This window comes from Onychostruthus taczanowskii, unplaced genomic scaffold (genome assembly GCF_017590055.1).
Source record: "Onychostruthus taczanowskii isolate IOZ18803 unplaced genomic scaffold, ASM1759005v1 scaffold3, whole genome shotgun sequence".
NCBI classification, from domain to species: Eukaryota; Metazoa; Chordata; class Aves; order Passeriformes; family Passeridae; genus Onychostruthus; species Onychostruthus taczanowskii.
Window position 1 is genome coordinate 4,666,862 of NW_024500349.1, and position 17,619 is coordinate 4,684,480.

Genomic DNA, 17,619 nt, shown 5'->3' on the forward strand with positions numbered 1-17,619 from the left:
ATGTTAAAACTGCTGTGCTAAAAGACTACTTCAAAAACTCATTAGTGAAAGCCACACACCAGATTTCACTGTAAGTTTACTATTATTCAATCTTTCCTCATGGACTCAAGTTCACATTGCTACTGCCCTGACAATGCTTCTCTGTTCCAAAAGGCTGTAAACACATCTGGAGAAACTTAATTCCCAAGTACTCATTGTTTTTTGAGGATTAGCTGTTGTGCAATTGATGTATCTTCGGTACTTTATGCTTGGTTATTAAAATGCTCAGAGCTACCAGTTGTTGGGAAATCCACTTTTTAATATCCTGGGATGCTCCGTGTGAAGTTTGTAATTTGCCTTTTCAGTAAACTGGCAGAAGCAAGGCCATACCTGGAGGGATGTGTTCAGTTCTGGGCTCCTGAGAGCAAGAGAGACGCGGAACTCCTGAAGCAAGTCCAGCAGAAGACAACAAAGATGATTAAAGGACAGGGGCATTTCTCTTAGGAGAGAGCTGAGCATCGAAAAGCTGAGAGAGCTGGGCCAGTTCAGCCTCGACAAGAGACAACTCAGAGGGGACCTCACCAGTGCCTCCAAGAATCTGAAGGCAGGGTGCCCAGAGGATGGACCAGGCTCTTTTTGGGGCTGCCAAGCAATAGGACAAGATGCACAGGAAGTTCCACCTGAATATGAGGAAGAACTTCTTTAGTGTACAGGTGACCAAGCACTGGTACAGATTGTCCAGAGAGGTTGTGGAGTCTCCCTCACTGGAAATATTCAGAAACCATCTGGACACAATCCTGTGCCATGTGCTCTAGGATAATCCTGCATGGGTAGGGTGGTTGGACCAGATGACCCACTGTGGTCCCTTTCAACCTGAACCATTCTGAGATTCTGCAAAGTGACATTATGCTACTAAAAGGATAGTTATACTGGAATAGGTACCAAGTAGTAACAATAGGAATATCAAAGCCTACAAAGCTACTCAAGAAAGTAACAGAAGAACCTAAAATACACTATTACAAATTAATTCAATCCCGAACATTGTATTTTTGCTATAATACATCCTCTAAAAACTCCACTGGAAAATTCCATTTCACAGGCACCAGGTCTTGGACAAATGTAGTGTAAGATACAGTCATTACTTACTGGTTTAGTGTCACATCTAAGATGAAAGATGATCCAAAAGCATCAACCTGGAAGCTGGCTCGAGCAATGTGGGTAGACTGCAATATGGAAAAGACTGGAATTATTATTTAGTCATGGCAAAACCTTATGTACTAGTTTGAGAATGCAGAAACAAAATATATACAGTAAGTAAAAATATGTCATTAACCAAATAAAATTGCATTGAAACAGACAAAGCAGTCTATGATAATAAATAAAAGATCAGTTTTCTGAATCAATGAGACTTATTCAAGAATTCCCAACAACACAATCTGTGACTCAGAGCAGCCCCCCATCTTAACCCATCCATGCCATAGGAAACGCCTCTTCAAATTCCCATCCTGGGCAAAACCCAGCAAAGGGAAGTGAGATCTCCCCTGGCTCACATGTTCCTTATAGTGACTCTGGACACAGACCAGCGAGAACAGCTGAGACATTTCTGGCTTGGTCAGAAAACTGTACTCTCACAAATCTCACTGACACTGCCTGAAAGAAACTGTTCATTCACACAGACTCTCATACAGCGAGGGGATAGCAATGGGCTAAAATATAATTAGCTGCATTTTCTCTAAAGCTCTGACTCACAACCCTCTAAAAGTTTCCCAAAACTTCAAACCCTTGAGAAGTTACTAAAACCAAAGAAAAATGGGTGGTAGAGAAACAGCTTGCTTGCTTGCTTGCTTTTCTTCTTTTCTTTGCCATATATTCTCCCCAAACTAGTTCCTTTAATTGAGTCCTATAGCAGGCAAACATGGGAACACTTCATAACTCCCAACTGCCAGAAACAAGAGGTTTTTACTAGTAGTAGTGGAAGAAAATACTCAGCTATTCAATAGAAATGCAACACTTGTTTCTAGACCTGAAAACACCCGAGAAAGGGAACAGCCATGTTATTTAACTAATTAATTAGAAAAGCTACTTGGAGACATTTTGGAACAGTATCAACTTTGTTCCTATTTTGTTTCCATTGAAATGTGCGCATTAAGATTTGAAGCATGTAGACAGAGGACCTAAGAGGAAACACTGAAGAGCCACTTACGACTCTAAACTACACTTCTCCAAATAAATATAATACAGGATAGTACAACTGTAACAAATTATTTCTTGAAAACTCTGGGAAACACAGGACAGAATGGGATAATGTGAATCATCAAATTAACTCTTTCTAAAACTACTGGCAAGCTTTAAATAGGCATTAAATCCAGAAGAGATGAGAATACCAGCTTCCTTGGAAAAGAACAGCAGCAATGCAAAGGAAAGTTGAGGGAATCACGACATTTTTGTTTATTACATCTTTTAGTTGCCCTACAGCAAAATTTTCTTGTTATGTCTACATATATAAGCATGAGTATTAATAAACAAAAAAGACAACAACCACAAATACACATACACAAACAGATGAATCCTTTAAAAAACCCAGAAGTCAGGACAGTTTCTCTTACTAGAGGATGCTCAGGCTGAGGGCCCTCTAGAAAAATGCCTGGCTGTGTCACTGCTGTGGAGATGCATGCAAAATGACATGACAAGAAATTCTACATATTTACATTACACTTCAGAAGGATGCAGTAAAACTGGAAAGCTCCTTAGAAGGAGATATCCTGTTGTCTATCCCTACTACATCTAACCTGCTTTACAACACAGGCCACCAAGTCTTTGCTAAGTGGTTCTTGTAATTTCTGGATACTTTATCATCTTTTTTGAACAAATGTATAATTTTTCACCATATATATATATATATATATTTATATATATACACACATTACATATAGTTTACCTTATCTGGGTAAATAATAGCTGGTTAATTACCATCAATATTAAAAGCTTACCTTCTAACAAAAAAAAAAAAAAAAAGCATAAAGAAATAAAAAAGCAAATAAACAAACAAACAAACAAAATACACATCCAGCTGGCATCTGCAATGACACCCACAGAATGTAAGGACACCCACTGCACATATGGCACCCACATGCAGGACCATCATTTAGCTGCTTCTGGCCTGCAGCAGCTAGTGCAACCATAAATACAGCAGAAACAACCATCAGCAAATTATCACATTACCATTGTTGTTTCTTTTCCACCTCTCAGGCAGCAGAGTCTGCTTTGAATGATTTTAAAATTTCATCTTCTCTTGCTAGATGTGAATTTTCAGGCTGCTGTTCACAAACAGGATGTGACAGGCCAAGAATCAAGTAAGGTACAAGGGACCAATGGCAGTTCTGTCATTCCCTTGTTCCGCTGCAGCCCATTTGCTGACCTTAGCTAACCTCCACTCATCCACCTGCACTGCAGCAACTGCTTTCTCATCAAAGGATTAAGAACAGCCCAGTCCTTTGATTCTCATCATTACATTATTAACTGCAAAGAACATTCTACAGCATTTTAGTATTCCTGCTTGTTAACAACATAGCTACATATGCCATCATTTAGATCTCTACACAGAGTATAACCAAGACTTCTATTTGACCATATGCTGGTACCAGAAGAGAATTGGTGAGTAAGAAAGAATATAAAAAGTCTAGCTTGGATTTCTAAATGCACATATATTAAATGTAACATTTGTCATTAAAATATATCCCCTTCAGAGCCCATATGAGCAAAAAATTACTCTATTGTTTCAGTTTGGTTTGGCTTTTAACTGCTAGGTACATTGCACCATATCGATTTGGTCTGGGAGACTTCCTCTTGAACACATCTCCAAGATAAACAACGACAAGCTAATGTATTTCTAAGGTGACCCTGGACCCTGACAGAAACTGTTTATGTGGATTTAAGGGAGAAAATAGGTATGAATAAATTAATATGAAAAACATTACACAGATGTAACCACTCCTCAAGATACATGATGCCAACCCAGAAACTTACCATTGAGTTTAAGCTCAAGTGCAATCAAGTGTATCTCAAGGGTATTTCAAGCCTACCAAGATACAAAGACATTCTGGATAGCCTGACAAACTCATCTCTTTCCAGAAATTGCATCCCTTCCTGATACATGTTTGTAAAGCACTGTCACACTGCACACTGTGGGCTGCTGCCAAAAACGAACAGTTCTGCCCTATCCTGGCAATGTGCTCCCACCAACTCTCCCTTGTCAGCTCATGTGGCTAGCCAGCAAGTCAGATCAGCAGCAGAACATTAATCACCACTTGGAGATTTGTCTGTTTATTGTCAGACAAATAAACTGATGTAAATAAACCACAAGGTAGATGCAATAGTAAGAAGTTGAAGGGGACACCCAAGAGAGAACGAAGAGGAAGAATCTGTCTTCCTCTCATCCACCGTAACAAAAAAACTGCACCGTAACAGAATTCCAGACAATTCATTTTTTAGGTTACCGGTTTTTCTAAATATCTGGTTAAGAACCACAAAATAAAGAAATGGATTTTTAAAAAGTCCAAAAAAGACCAAAAAGTCTTGGGTCTACATTATCTTTAAGCACACCTACCTGCCCACTCAGTGAATAGGTAAAATGGCCAGCTGCAAAGGAGCTTACGTTCATGGACATACATCAATAAAAGAACCCAAAGAGAGGAAATAAGTACTTTTCCATCTACACCACCTCAGTCAAGCAGAAGTAACAAGAAAAACACCCACAAAGCTTTCTCTAAACCACTGAAGCAAGACAATAAACTACGTCATTCAGTTCTGAAACCCAGGAACTCTCTCAGAAAATGTGAGGCTTTTGCAACAACCATCAGCTTGACACACCAGTGGCTGACAACTGAGTCATGAAAAGGGAGTTCCTGGAGACCAGAAGATGCACTCAGTGCAGGACATGAACAAGAGCCAGGAAAGGAGAATTGAAGAACTTAATGGCAGAGAGCAATGCAATGCCTCCAACACAGTCAAGAGGTTCTGAAATTTTTATGTCATGCAACTGAAGAAGAAAAATACCAATAACAGCTCTGAAATTAGCTGCTTCAGGTGCAGTACCTAGTACTTAGTGGTGCATAAATTGCACTGACCTGCAAGGCCCACTACAGAAAACACTGAACACCCCATGCACCTAATGCAACTATGCAGAGCTAACTTCTGTTAAAGACTGTGAAGTTTAAGCATGCCAGTGAATGTCTGAAAGGAATCAAGAGTAAATGGAGTGGAAAAGATTATTTCAAATCACTAAGCACAAAGATATTTTATCTAAAGCAAAGATTAAAAGCTTGAATTCTACAAAAACAAAAGTGGTATGCAAACCTTCCTGCCAAACCAAGAGCAATGTGATTCCAATTATTTTAAATCACCTGCTCCATGCCTCAGGGATCACTGCAGTAATAGAGGAGATGGACAATCAGTACCAAATATGACTATTTATTACTACAAACAAACAACAGAATAATGATGTCCCTTTGGTACTCCTGCTGGGGATCAGCTTTCTCCAAAAACTGGCCCCAAAGAATGAGCATCTGCAAAGGGAACAAACACACATCAACTAAACCAGCACGCATCACTGCAGATCAGCATCAGCGCACTGCTCTGGAGCTAACCTTAAATGTCTCTCAAAGATTTTCATTTCAAATGGGGCAAATGTCTTAACCATCAGTGAAACATTTACAAACTATGCACTTTCTGGAATAATCAAACTAACATGAATTTTAAAGGGAAAAAATTAGACATTTTCCTCACATTGTGTGTAATTAGCTGAGTATTGAAAGAAGCACAGTAACATGATGACTAATATTTTTCCTCAAAAAATAAGGAAAAATAATTAAAAATTTGTTGTGATGCAATGTGCAATTCCTCATAACATATTTCTTCCTAGAGAAGTATCCTTAATAAAGCACTTAGATGTTTTTAAATAAGTTTTGCTGGAAGAGATTACAAAAATTTCTGTCAAAAATTAACAAAGTCTTGTAAAAAATTGAGGAGAAAATCATATTTATATGTTTGCCCTTTTATGTAAAAAACTTCTATTTACTACTATATATTTGGCATTTCTAATTAAAATATTCTGATCAATTTTGTCAAAAGAAAAGCATCAAGAAAATCAGGAGATACAATAATACAGGATGTCACAGGAAGAAAAAACTTTAAAAGTGTGCTTCAGTGCTTGTAGGAACAGTGAGATTTTATAGCAGATATTTCATGAGTCAGTCACATTTACAAAGTAATAGATTCCTTAGATATTAATTTAATTTTCCCTCCCCCATTTCATAGAATAGAAACCTCAGCTTGTTGACAGTCCCTTAAGTGTGTATGAAATAACGTAAGTTATCTTAAGTTCAGTAAGGACACAGATAAGACAATGGAAAATCAAAATAAATATATTCATGAAATTAAATGAAAAATACACTAAAAATTTGATGTAGATTTACCTACATTTGCTGTTTTGAATATAATTATTACAAATAAATTTATGCTAGAGTAGAGAAATACAGTGCCAATTAGCACTCTATAATAGGACACATAAAATTTATACACTCTAAAAAGAAAATTTTCAGCCTCAGTTTTGTTGCAATAAATCCAGAGCTATGCAGTATATCGTTGCTTTATGTAAAATAAGAAATCTCTTCAAAAAACTATTTTTTTCACATGTACTGGGGAGAAAAAAATAATTAAAACTTTGCTAAGAGACAAAATTCAGAAATAAGCCTAGGTCTAATATTAAAAATATGTATTCCAAGTCAAAGAATCTTCTTTCAAAAATACACAATAAAATATAACTGCAACGTTATTTCCTCAGGTCTTCTCTATTGCCATTTGAAAATATCTAACTTTACTCAAAAGTTCAGGATCACTGAACTGGATCCACATATCATAGCATATCAAACAACTGCAAAATCTCTTTTTTTAATTTCCCTAGAATTATCATAATATTTATAGGCACTTATTTACTGCATTAATCATCAATATTTGACATTTTTCATGCAAGCTCTCTCTTTTTATTCAATGCATAAATCTAAATATCTTTGGGACATTTGGCGGGGCGGAGTTTATTTAATGAAGAAACTGCAGAAGAGGATCATGGTTTGATAAAAACGTTTTCACAACTACCTCTTTGGGGCACATTTAGTAAATCAGTTATTTATTCTGAAGAAAAGCTAGAAATAAGAATATATTTTAATAGATGCATGTTCATTTTTAAGTCCAGGATCACACATCTGCTCTCCATGCCAAGTGAGGGTGGAGCACAGCGAGAGCTAAACACCATCAGCTAGAGCGTAGTGCCAAGGCCCAGTTCCTTGTGGTAGTAAACATGACCTAAAATAGCTTTTCTCCATATAAACATCATCGTATCAATGAACTCAAACTCAGAAGCAAGAACCGCTTGTACCTCTAAAATGCCAGTAATTAGTCTTCCCAGTAGGAAAAAAAAATCACAACAAACCCCCCTATTTTGTTTATTTGTGTGTTTGAACACAGACACTGTTTGAATTTACTCAATATATATGGGGGAAGGGCACAAGGGAAAAAAGCCCCAAGCACAAACTGATGCAAGAGGTTACACAGGTGTCACTGCTGCAGAGTCAGTGCCTGGGTAGCGGCATGGATCCTTCTGAAAGCTTCTCTTCCTGCCCTCCTTCCTCACCTCCACTTCATCTTTCTCAAAAATTCACCCTAGGTTAAATGTTAAGTGGAACAATGAAGAGAGGAAAACTATTGGGCTGTCACTGCCAGTAAATTTAGCACGAGCTACCATTTGATCTCACACATCTAATAGGACAAATTTGGGCAACTGAATGGGCAAGATGCTGCTTCCCAAATGGCAATCTAACACTTGTTTCCAACACCAGTAAAGCCCTCTGTCACCAGATCTCACACTCGTTGTGCTTTTAAGTGTAGAGGATGATGTTAATTTGAGTCTGAAATTTTGTTTATAAGTTTTGATTTCCTATGAGACTAATTACTGCAAGTCTTCAAATCACTGTGAAAGGAAGAACTGCAAGAACTTTCAGAAAGTCAATTTTTTTCCCCTTTTTCTGACAGGGAAGCAGCAAGAATTCATGTATAAAAGGTTACATTCAACTAGAGTGCCATAGGTCTTAAATGTATCACTACTGGGGCAAAACCAGAGAAAACTGGTTACTGCTCAATCTCATGTTTTTAAAACTGAAAAAGGTTCTTCATCAAATACTAATGGCCAGGGGAAATATGATCAAATAGGTTGTTATAAGTGTGATTAATCAAGTAAAAGGTTATATATAGAAAACAAAGAAAAGTCATGAATGAAAATTTGAAAAGTTCAGAATCTTTTGCTGCCATCATTCATGCAAAACTTTGACGACCATTGAAGATCACACTCCTTAAACTAAGACAGGGAGCAGAGCAAACAAAGACTCACCCTGTGACCTAGAAACACCAGTTTCCATTGCTCCCCACAGTGACTGTAGTTTTCAGAAAGCCAGATCTAACAGAAAAATCAACATACAGGCATGCCTAGGAGTCAGAAAAAATACTACAGCAGCAGCAGTGCAACATGTTCCATCTGTATCACTCAGCAGCCCAGGATCTGGCTGCAATCAGAGGGGGAAACTACTTTGTGAAGAAACATGAGACCAGAGGGAAAGGACTCCAACAAGGACAATCCAGCCTCAGTAAAACACCCTGGCAGTTTCAAGTGGGCAGAACCAGACGCTGCTCGTGCACAGCTGCAGCGCAAGAGGCAAACAACCAGCACATCACCCATCTGCAGGGGACAGGACAAAACAAGGGCAGCAAGCACGTGCTGCGGGCAGCCCTTGAGCATGAACCCATCTGCATCTCTGTGTCATCTCTCTGGAGAAAGGACTATTGTCCAAGAACACCATTTAGGCAAGAAGGAAAACTCAACGGATCCAACAGTCAGGAGGAGAGAAGGCATTTCCTTTGCTGAAGCAGATGGTGCCTTGAGGTCATTTTTAGCTACATGTTTTCCAAGCTCTGAAAGGAATCAATAACATTTAAAGGCCCCCTTTTCAGCATCTCTTGTAGTCTTCAGAAATGAAGGAACAGAGTTCCACTACAGAGAAATCCACAAGTAAGCTACAACCTACCTGAAGCTGCACTACAAATAGAGCACTCAGATGTAGTAAAAGGAGTCCAGACTAACTTTGCTCCTCTATACCAGTATCAGTGACCAAACCTATTTTCAGCAACACAGTGACATATTCCAAACATTTTCAACTGGTTTTACATTTAGTTTACCTACAAATGAAAGCTTACCGCCAAAAGATTAGCTTTGCCCACTGGAAGTAACAAGCACTCTGACACCTAAAGCCATGGTTAACTTCTCCCAGGAATGGACTCTGGGCACCAACAGAAAGTTTACCAACATCCTGTCAGTATTAGAGGCTAACAAAAGCTTGACAAAACTTGCAGAATCTTAGGCATGCCAATACATTGCTCAATCAATTCCACAGATAATATGTTTTAAATATGACTCACTCTCTATATTCAAGTATCAAAGTCCTGCTTCAAGTTGAAAAGTGCAAGAAAAGCAAATTTCAAAACTCCTTTTCCCCTTGATACAGCCTAGGAGACCAAAATGAATCAACATTTTCACTGTATATATTTTCTGAAACAACTGATGGATGGATTTTTTTCATTCCCACAGAATTGCTGGAGTTGAAATACTCCAAGGACATATTTCTGGAACAGAGTGTATTCCTACATACTGCTACTCTTCTGGGCAATTTCTGAGCTAAGTCAGGGCTCTAGCCTCCACATTCCTCCACATCACACTTTCATTAGAAGGCACTTACCCACAAAAATTTTTCTAACTTTGTATTAATGCCACATCCTGGAGTATGCTTTTTCTAAAGCATGTCCCTTGCTACAGTTCTTTGGTCTGGTAACACCCATTTAACTTAAAAACAAGGAAGAAAGAGAGACTTAAGAGTGAATTTAGCCTAGGTAGACAAACCTGAGCTGGTCAAATTACCAGATGAATCAACAATTTCATTATCTGGGGGCAAATGCATAGCAACAATGTCATGTTTTTAACTTGCTTTAACTTACTCCAATTCTCAAGCCGGACTCCTAGTGACTCAACAGTTAAAACAGCTCTATGTCGTTTGCCACTTTCTGTGATTTCTTCATAATTCTTCAATTTCAGGTGACACTGACTTTTCACTTGGATTTACCCAACCAGCCAAGCCCCATCATGGCAGTGCATGCCACAGCCTTGCAGAACACAGCCTGACCATGTGTACGTGCTCTTCAGCCACCTTTCTGTTCAGCTTAACAATAAAGTTTCTGGGAAAAAAAACATAAGCCTTTCTCCACATAGTCCTCCCACTAAAGTACTAAAAGCTTGCACAGATGTAATCTTCAGTGTCCAAAGCTCTCATCTGCACTGAACATGCTTCCATCTGAGGAGAGTGGTGTTGTTCCACATCCACGCTTGGCTGTAGCTCAGCACAGCTGCTGCTGCACAGTTCACCCCTGCAGCAATGATTTCTCCTCTGCAGATTAATGCAACTATTGCAGTGGCTCCAGAAGAGCACTATCAGGGAGCATCTGCAACTATGAAAAGCTAAATTTCATGCGACAGACCTCTGCAATCCTGTATGTGCTCCAAAAGACATCTCTACAGAACAGCGTAACCACACACTATCTAGGAGAACACTGGCAAGGCAAAGGAAAGAAGGGAACTAGAGGGGCATTGAAGGCTTTCTTGTCTGAAAGTTTTCCACAGACAATTTTAGCAAATTTGGCATTGTTTAAAATTAATTACATAAGTCAAAAGCAGAGAAAAGGAAGACAGGATGGGAGCCACGGTAATTTTTGGAGACACTGAATACAGCAGTTTTGGTTAACATGCAAGAAACAATTACACTATTTCTAGAAAAAAAACAATCCTGAAAAAGTATTATCTAGTGATGAAAACACTGAAACATATCAGTAGATGAAGAGAAAGAGATTGAATAGGAAGACACCAAAATCCTGTGTCCAGTCTTGATCCTCTGACTGTATTGGATTTCATCCTCTACATGCACCGACTGAGAGAATACACATGGGCCTGGGCTGGCAACTAAATCATCTGACATGTGAGCTACTTCCCATGAAGCAGAACAACAGTCTGCTTGGGAGAGGCAGCCTTGGCTCAAACCCATGGGAGTGGAAGACAAGGATCCTCGTCTGCCATCCTCTGCAGGGGAGAAACCGGGCAGAAGGCAGCAATAAGTGGAAGGACCACAAGTTTCAGCAGAGCTAACTGGAGCAGGAAGAGCACTGAGCCAGTGCTAGCTAGAAGGACCCACAATTTACAGGCCTGAACCTTATCAGGCTTTTGAAGATTTTATACAGTTTGATTGACCTTTAAGCAGTGTTTGACAGGATAACTGTGATAATGTTTTCACAAGCAGAGCCCTAAAAAAGTTGTTCATTTTGAGTCACTTAAAGACTGGTATGATTATTGGGAAAACTACAAAAGGGACCTGGACTACCAGGACTACTAATATATCTACCATGACCTTTCAACATATAAGTCCATAATGCTCTTGTGGCAAACATATCAGAGTGAATCTTAACTTCACATGTAGTTCCTCCAGAATATGGATAAATCTCATCAAAGTTTATCAAGACACTGCTCAGGATGCAACACACTTCTACATCATGTATATGTTATAGCTGATATACCTGATTAGCCACTGCAGGAGTCCCAAAACAGGTACACAGTGAAACTGTGGCAGAAAGAACACTCAGTGTGATCCTGCACTCAGGGGCACCAACACAGACCAGGAGTGAAAACAGATACATTCATCACCAGAGCTGGAAAGCACTCCTCTGCCAGACTTCGCAGTCACTACACCAATCATGGCAACGAGTAAATGTTGTGAAAATGCTGTCTATACGAATTGTTACATCTGAGCCTTTTATGATCCTTTTTGGCTGTATATAAGCCTGTTTCATAAGGCTACGCCATAGCTTTAGGAATAGCTCTCCTTTCCAGTCTGCTACGGCACAAGCATGAGAAGATGACACAAAACAACATGAACTCTGAAGCAGCAGCTACCAGAGATTTTTTTTTTTTTGACTTACACATTTATTGTCATAACAAATCCCATTATCAAGCAGGGAAAGACTTTTCCTGATATGGGCTTGCAAAGAAGGATAAATTAGGAATTTGAAATATTCTTTGCCTATAAAATGCCAAAACACTCTTTGAGTACTTTATAAAAAGGAGCACCTCAGAAATCAAAGGACACCCTCAATGCACTTACATCATTCAACGAACAATCTACAGCTAAGTTTAGCTTTCAGCACTTTTTTCTTCTTCAGGAAGGCAAGACCTGCACCTAAAGTATTAATATTTTAACCATCATTCACATATTCATAAAATATTGCCATGTTGGTGAAGTATCTTATTGCAGAACTGCATACACTGAATATACAGTAAAGTATGACACAAATTTTGCCTAATGCCTCACAAACCTTAAAAGGCAACAAGGCAACAAGGAAGAAACCCAAATTCAGCAATAAACCAAATGCATATTATTACTCAGTGTAGTCCCTTTCCCTTTGGTTTTCTGTTAGGATGATCAAAAATTGTGCCTAAGTTTCTTCAAGAGACAGAAGTTGTTTGATTAAGTCGGCAGAAAATAGTTTTTTTAATCAAGCACTTTCTCATGACACTTCTCTTTTCCAACAGTCACCATCCATCAGTCCCAAACTCTAGAGATATTTTATAAGCCACTCAAAAGTCAGAGCTCTTTTTTTAAAGAAAAAAAAATTACTATTCATTGAGCTACCCAACACAGTAACTTACAATACCAACAGAAACTGACAGCATCAGAACAGAAAACAAGAGTCAGCAAGTTCAGAAGCACCTGCAAAGAAGTGGGATATCCTGTTTGAAGACGATAAGAAATCAGAGAATCCAATAGCAAAGACTAGGCAACACTCAAATAACTAATGAAGATTTCAAATCCAAGAGCAAGCAGAGCATGCAAACTCAGCATGACAGAGCACAGCTTCTCTGAAACTCATTATTAGCAAGAAGAAATCATTTAAGAAATCTGCAAGCCATAATTCCAAATAGGTGTGTGCAATTGTATCATTTGGTCACAAACAATGCAGGCTGTGGAAGACAAGTAAGTCCTTTACTGAAAACTACTGACTCACTCTGGACTACAAACAGCATGCACTTTTGTCTCCAGATGCAGCTCAGTCCTGGAGCCCCTTCAGGCTCTCCCTAGAACCAGGTCATCCCTTTTACTCTCTTTGAAGGAATCCAATGTACCTCAATGGCAACAGGCAATGAACAAGTGAAAAACAGCTTGATAATTGCTATATCATGGATGTCCTGCACAACCAGCAGAGATGAGTGAATCTCTGTCCACAGCACGTCAGAACCTTGTTCCCACTGAAAATCATGGCAAATCCCATAAATTCCCATGTAACACTTAGATGTATTAAAAATGGATAATGGTAATACAGGCAGTGGGAACAGATGCTTACACATTCACACATTTTAACAAAGAACATGCCTGCACAGTATTGACTAAAGGAAAATATTGCGAAACTTGTGGTTTCTCACGTGCTTCTTACAATACCAAAATATGGCTTAAGGAATGAAGTTAAAAGGTTCCTTAAAATGTCCAAGGTGGGAACTTTCCTTCTTTTAAACACAAAAATATTAGAGTAGCCTTCACTGAACACCCCTGACATAGAGGACTCTCATCTTCTAACACACTTATTTATGCAATAGTAAATTAGGCGTCCATTGCTAAGATCCTGGATTGCATTAATGATAATATAATATTAGTGTATTTTTAGCTATATCTTATCTTGATTATTCTATACACTAAGCGCTGTGCAGCTCCTAACAGGCGCCCTTTGTGGAACAGAGAAATTGAAATACAGGAGTGTCACAGATAGCAGCAACGACTCCATTCTGCAATGGCATTAAAAACAAAAACCCAAAGTCACGCGAATTCTCCAATGTCCACTATACATTGTACATTAAAACACTAATGACAAGAAGATATAATAGCTTAAAACATTTGCCTTGTGCTGTGATCTGAGGTTCAGCAATCTTGGACAACTACAATTGTGAGCGCATTAATTATGTTTTTTAAGCAATTACATTCTGGGGTACAAAGATGAGTATATAGACTATTTCCTTTACTATTTAATAGTAAAGAATGTAGGTAGAGAAGTCACTCAATTCTGGTAGCAGTGGCCCAAAAACCCCATAAGAAACAAAACACAGGATGTTGCTAGAGAAAAATCTCAATAAATATGGAAAACAAACCACTACTTTTTAGAAATCCACCATCCATCACATCCCAGTCATTTCTGCCTTCAATTATCTCCTCTCACCCCCTTTACTCGTATTATCCCCTGGCTCAGCTCCATCATGAGCCTGTTCTAAGACTCCTGATCTGCAAAGGCCACGCTTTTCTTCTGCATTCCTCTGCATAATCATCTTCATTTGCCTTTATGCAGTTCTGAACTCAGGCTTGCATCCTTCTTGTTCAACTTCTGCCCTTTCTGTAGCTAAAGCTTTCATCCAGGAATTAAAGGAATCCAATCCGATTTAATGCGACTTCCTTCTCTCCAGCTTATATCTCTCTCCCCCCCTCACCCCTTTTATCTTAATCCGATTCAAAACACAACTACATTGTCTTACATTAATTCAACTACAGCCTTGTTGGCTAGTCCTCTGAATGCACCTTCCCATTCAGGTATCTTTGTTTTTCTAGATATGGTTGCTAGTCCTTCACCCACCAGGGATTGTTCTCAAATGCTTTTACCTCCTCAAAGAAGCATGCTCCCTTAACTAATCCAGAAGGCTGTTAGGTTTGGTTTGAAATCTCTATTCAAGACCAGCTTTTTAAACTCTCAAATACAGCTATTCAAAGACTATTAGCAATGGATAGAACATGGAGACAGTAAGAGTGTATTTAATCATAAAACAACCAAATATATATGGAAATGTTATTGATGTAGGGAACACCTCTGTTCCCCTACTCTTTATATGCCACTGGCTGTTAACTCTTCAGGGCAGGCATGGGTGTCTCTTCACGTACAAGAAGAATCTAGCATCTTTATGTTTCATGTGACATTCAGCAGACACCCAAAAGCACCATAGAAGTCCACTCTGTGAAGTCAGCCCAACTTTGATAAGCACCTTCCTGAACGCAGCTCCTACACAACTTCAGCTAAGCAAAGTCAGCCACGCTGCTGGTCCATTACCGGCGAGCTGACTCAGATCCCTGGGCAGGGGATGCAATATCCTGCAATTAGGATGTAACCATGCTCTGTGCCAGAATCACAGAAAGTCTGTACTGCTTCGCTCCGTTTGGCCTGCTAGGCAAATTTTTTTTGTCCAAAGCACTGTCAGCTACTGTATCCTTCCATGAGTAACAACCATCAGATGCCATGGAAGAGGTTGGGAATATTTTAAGCAGCAGTGGGGAAACTTGATCAGGAAGAAAAGTTGTAGTAGCTTTCACATTTACATCAGAGCTTTTACACATTAACATTAGTTTACTGCGGAGGTTGTTGTGAAATAAACATATTCAACCCTTTTCAAACCATCCGTATTACTACTTTTTATCTGCTTAGACTAATATTCATACTAACAACTTAACTAGATCAGGATGACTTGAAAATTTTATGAGCATAAGATTTGGTGAATAAAAGCTGAGACATTCAGAAAAACAAAACCTGTTCTGTAAGACCAGTACTTTAAGCCTAACATTAAAGCTAAATGCAACCATTACTAAGTTTAAAACAGACATGTCACAAAGTGTTTGAACTTGTGACTTCTTGGGGGTCTTCGAAGAATCCTGAAATGCCTAAAGGAGCTTTTTTTTTTCTTCTTTGAACAAAGCATTATGAACTTTGAGAACAGTATTTTATTTTACTTTAAATATTGTCTTCATATCTGAAAAATCTTTATGTAGAGTAAGTTACATTCAGAGGCAAACACATATGCTATGAAGACTTTGTTTATTATTTAACAAAACAAAGAGAATGCAAGTTGTCGGTTCTTAAACTTCATGGATTATAAAAAAAGAAATATGAGACAAGTTTTCACCTATTTTTTTCTTAAACACACAGTAGTCAATTAGAAAAGAAGAAAACAGAGGCCTGCAACTCATCTTGTATGTCAGCAGTTATCTCAAATGCTCAGATTTTATGTTCTACATCTATAACAACATGGACTTAATGTTTCTTTCCTTCAGATGTAACAGCCACATACCACCTCAAACAAAAGGGGTCAAGATGAAAATCACTGTATTTTAATACAAAATGAGGATGTTAAAAGTTATAGGGATTTGGCTTCATATAATCAAAATATGGTTTTTTAACACAGATAGAGCCAGATTAATGGCTGGACTCGATGATCTTAGAGGTCTCTCCCAATCTCAATGATTCTATGATTCCATGGAATTTGAAAATATACCCCGGGTTGGGTAGCAGGCAATATGTACGTTAAATCCTGTGCTTAGTTCACATGTTACATTTCAAGCAATTCCCTTCCGATGTACAATTTCTATTTTTAAAAACACATCCGAGTCCACAGAACACAAACCCACCCTGCCCACGCTTCAGCCACAAGCCGAAATTAAGCCGCAGCGTTTCGAGCCCCGCTGTCGCAAAGGCACCGCAACTTTCATTTTGGGCGCCCCGGCCGCCGCAGGCAGCGGGCTGTGCCCGCCCGGGCCCCGCTGCCGGCCGGGGGAGGGCATTAACACGCCGGGGGACCATCTTAACTAATTCGAGCGCCCTTGCACAGGACTGGCACTCCCCGCGCTCCTGCGGGAAGCGCGTCGGGCCGAGCATCGCTTTGCACCCAGCGTTATCCTCCGGCGGTGCGAACACCCTTGGTGCGGGTGCGGGGAGGCTCCGCACGGCCGGCCCTGCTGCGGGGCCCCGCTCCCCCCGCCGGCGCTTACCTGTGCCCGCGCCGCCTCGCTCCGCACCCGCGTGCTCAGCGCCGGCCACCGCGCCCCGCCGCCGCCCTCGCCGGAGACCAGCCGCAGGGGCCTGATGCTCTCTCGCTCCGCGAAGGGGCTCTCGCCCCGCCGCCCCGCTGCCGCCTTCGCCGGCCCGGCGCCTCCTGCGCAGGGGAGAGGCACTGTCACCCGGCTGCGCCCTCGCCCCCGGCGCGCAGGCTGGAGCGGGGGCTCCGTTTCCATGGGGCTCCGCAGCAGCCTCGGCGCAGCGTCCCCCCCTTCCCCGCCGCCCGCGCCCCAAGCGCGGCGGCGCTGCCCCGCCACCGCGACTCACCTGGGGCCGCTGTCAGGGCGCCGAGCGCCAGGCAGAGGAGGCAGGCGGCAGCCCGCATGGCGCTGCCCGCCGCCCCGCTCGCCGCCGAGCGCCGCCGGCTCCGCGCCTGCACGGGCGGGGGGGCTGCGGGGCCGCGGCTGCCGCGGGGCCGGGGCTGCCGAGCTCCGCCCCGCCGCCGCTCCGAGCCCCCTGCCAGCGAAGGAGATGGCGAGAGCCGGCGAGGCTCCCCGCAGAGCCCGCTTGGAAGAGGGAAGTGCTGGGAAATGTAGTCGTTTGCCAGGGCGGGAGGGAGCGGGGCGAGACCGGAGGGGAAGCCCC

The 17,619-nt window shown here is 40.8% G+C and overlaps 1 protein-coding gene across 3 annotated transcripts in view; it reads right to left on the reverse strand.

Annotated features, from left to right (window-relative positions):
• Nucleotides 1-17,408, reverse strand: part of ADAM22 (ADAM metallopeptidase domain 22) — a 129,926-nt gene extending 112,518 nt beyond the window's left edge. For all 3 annotated transcript variants that reach the window (XM_041408701.1, XM_041408700.1, XM_041408699.1), the window contains exons 1-3: nt 17,302-17,408; nt 16,968-17,131; nt 1,126-1,202 (exon numbers count right to left, since the gene is read on the reverse strand). In XM_041408701.1, coding sequence (XP_041264635.1) covers nt 1,126-1,202; nt 16,968-17,131; nt 17,302-17,359 — 299 coding nt within the window. In that variant the 5' untranslated portion in view covers nt 17,360-17,408. The remainder of the gene's footprint in view (nt 1-1,125; nt 1,203-16,967; nt 17,132-17,301) is intronic.
• Nucleotides 17,409-17,619: the final 211 nt, after the last annotated feature.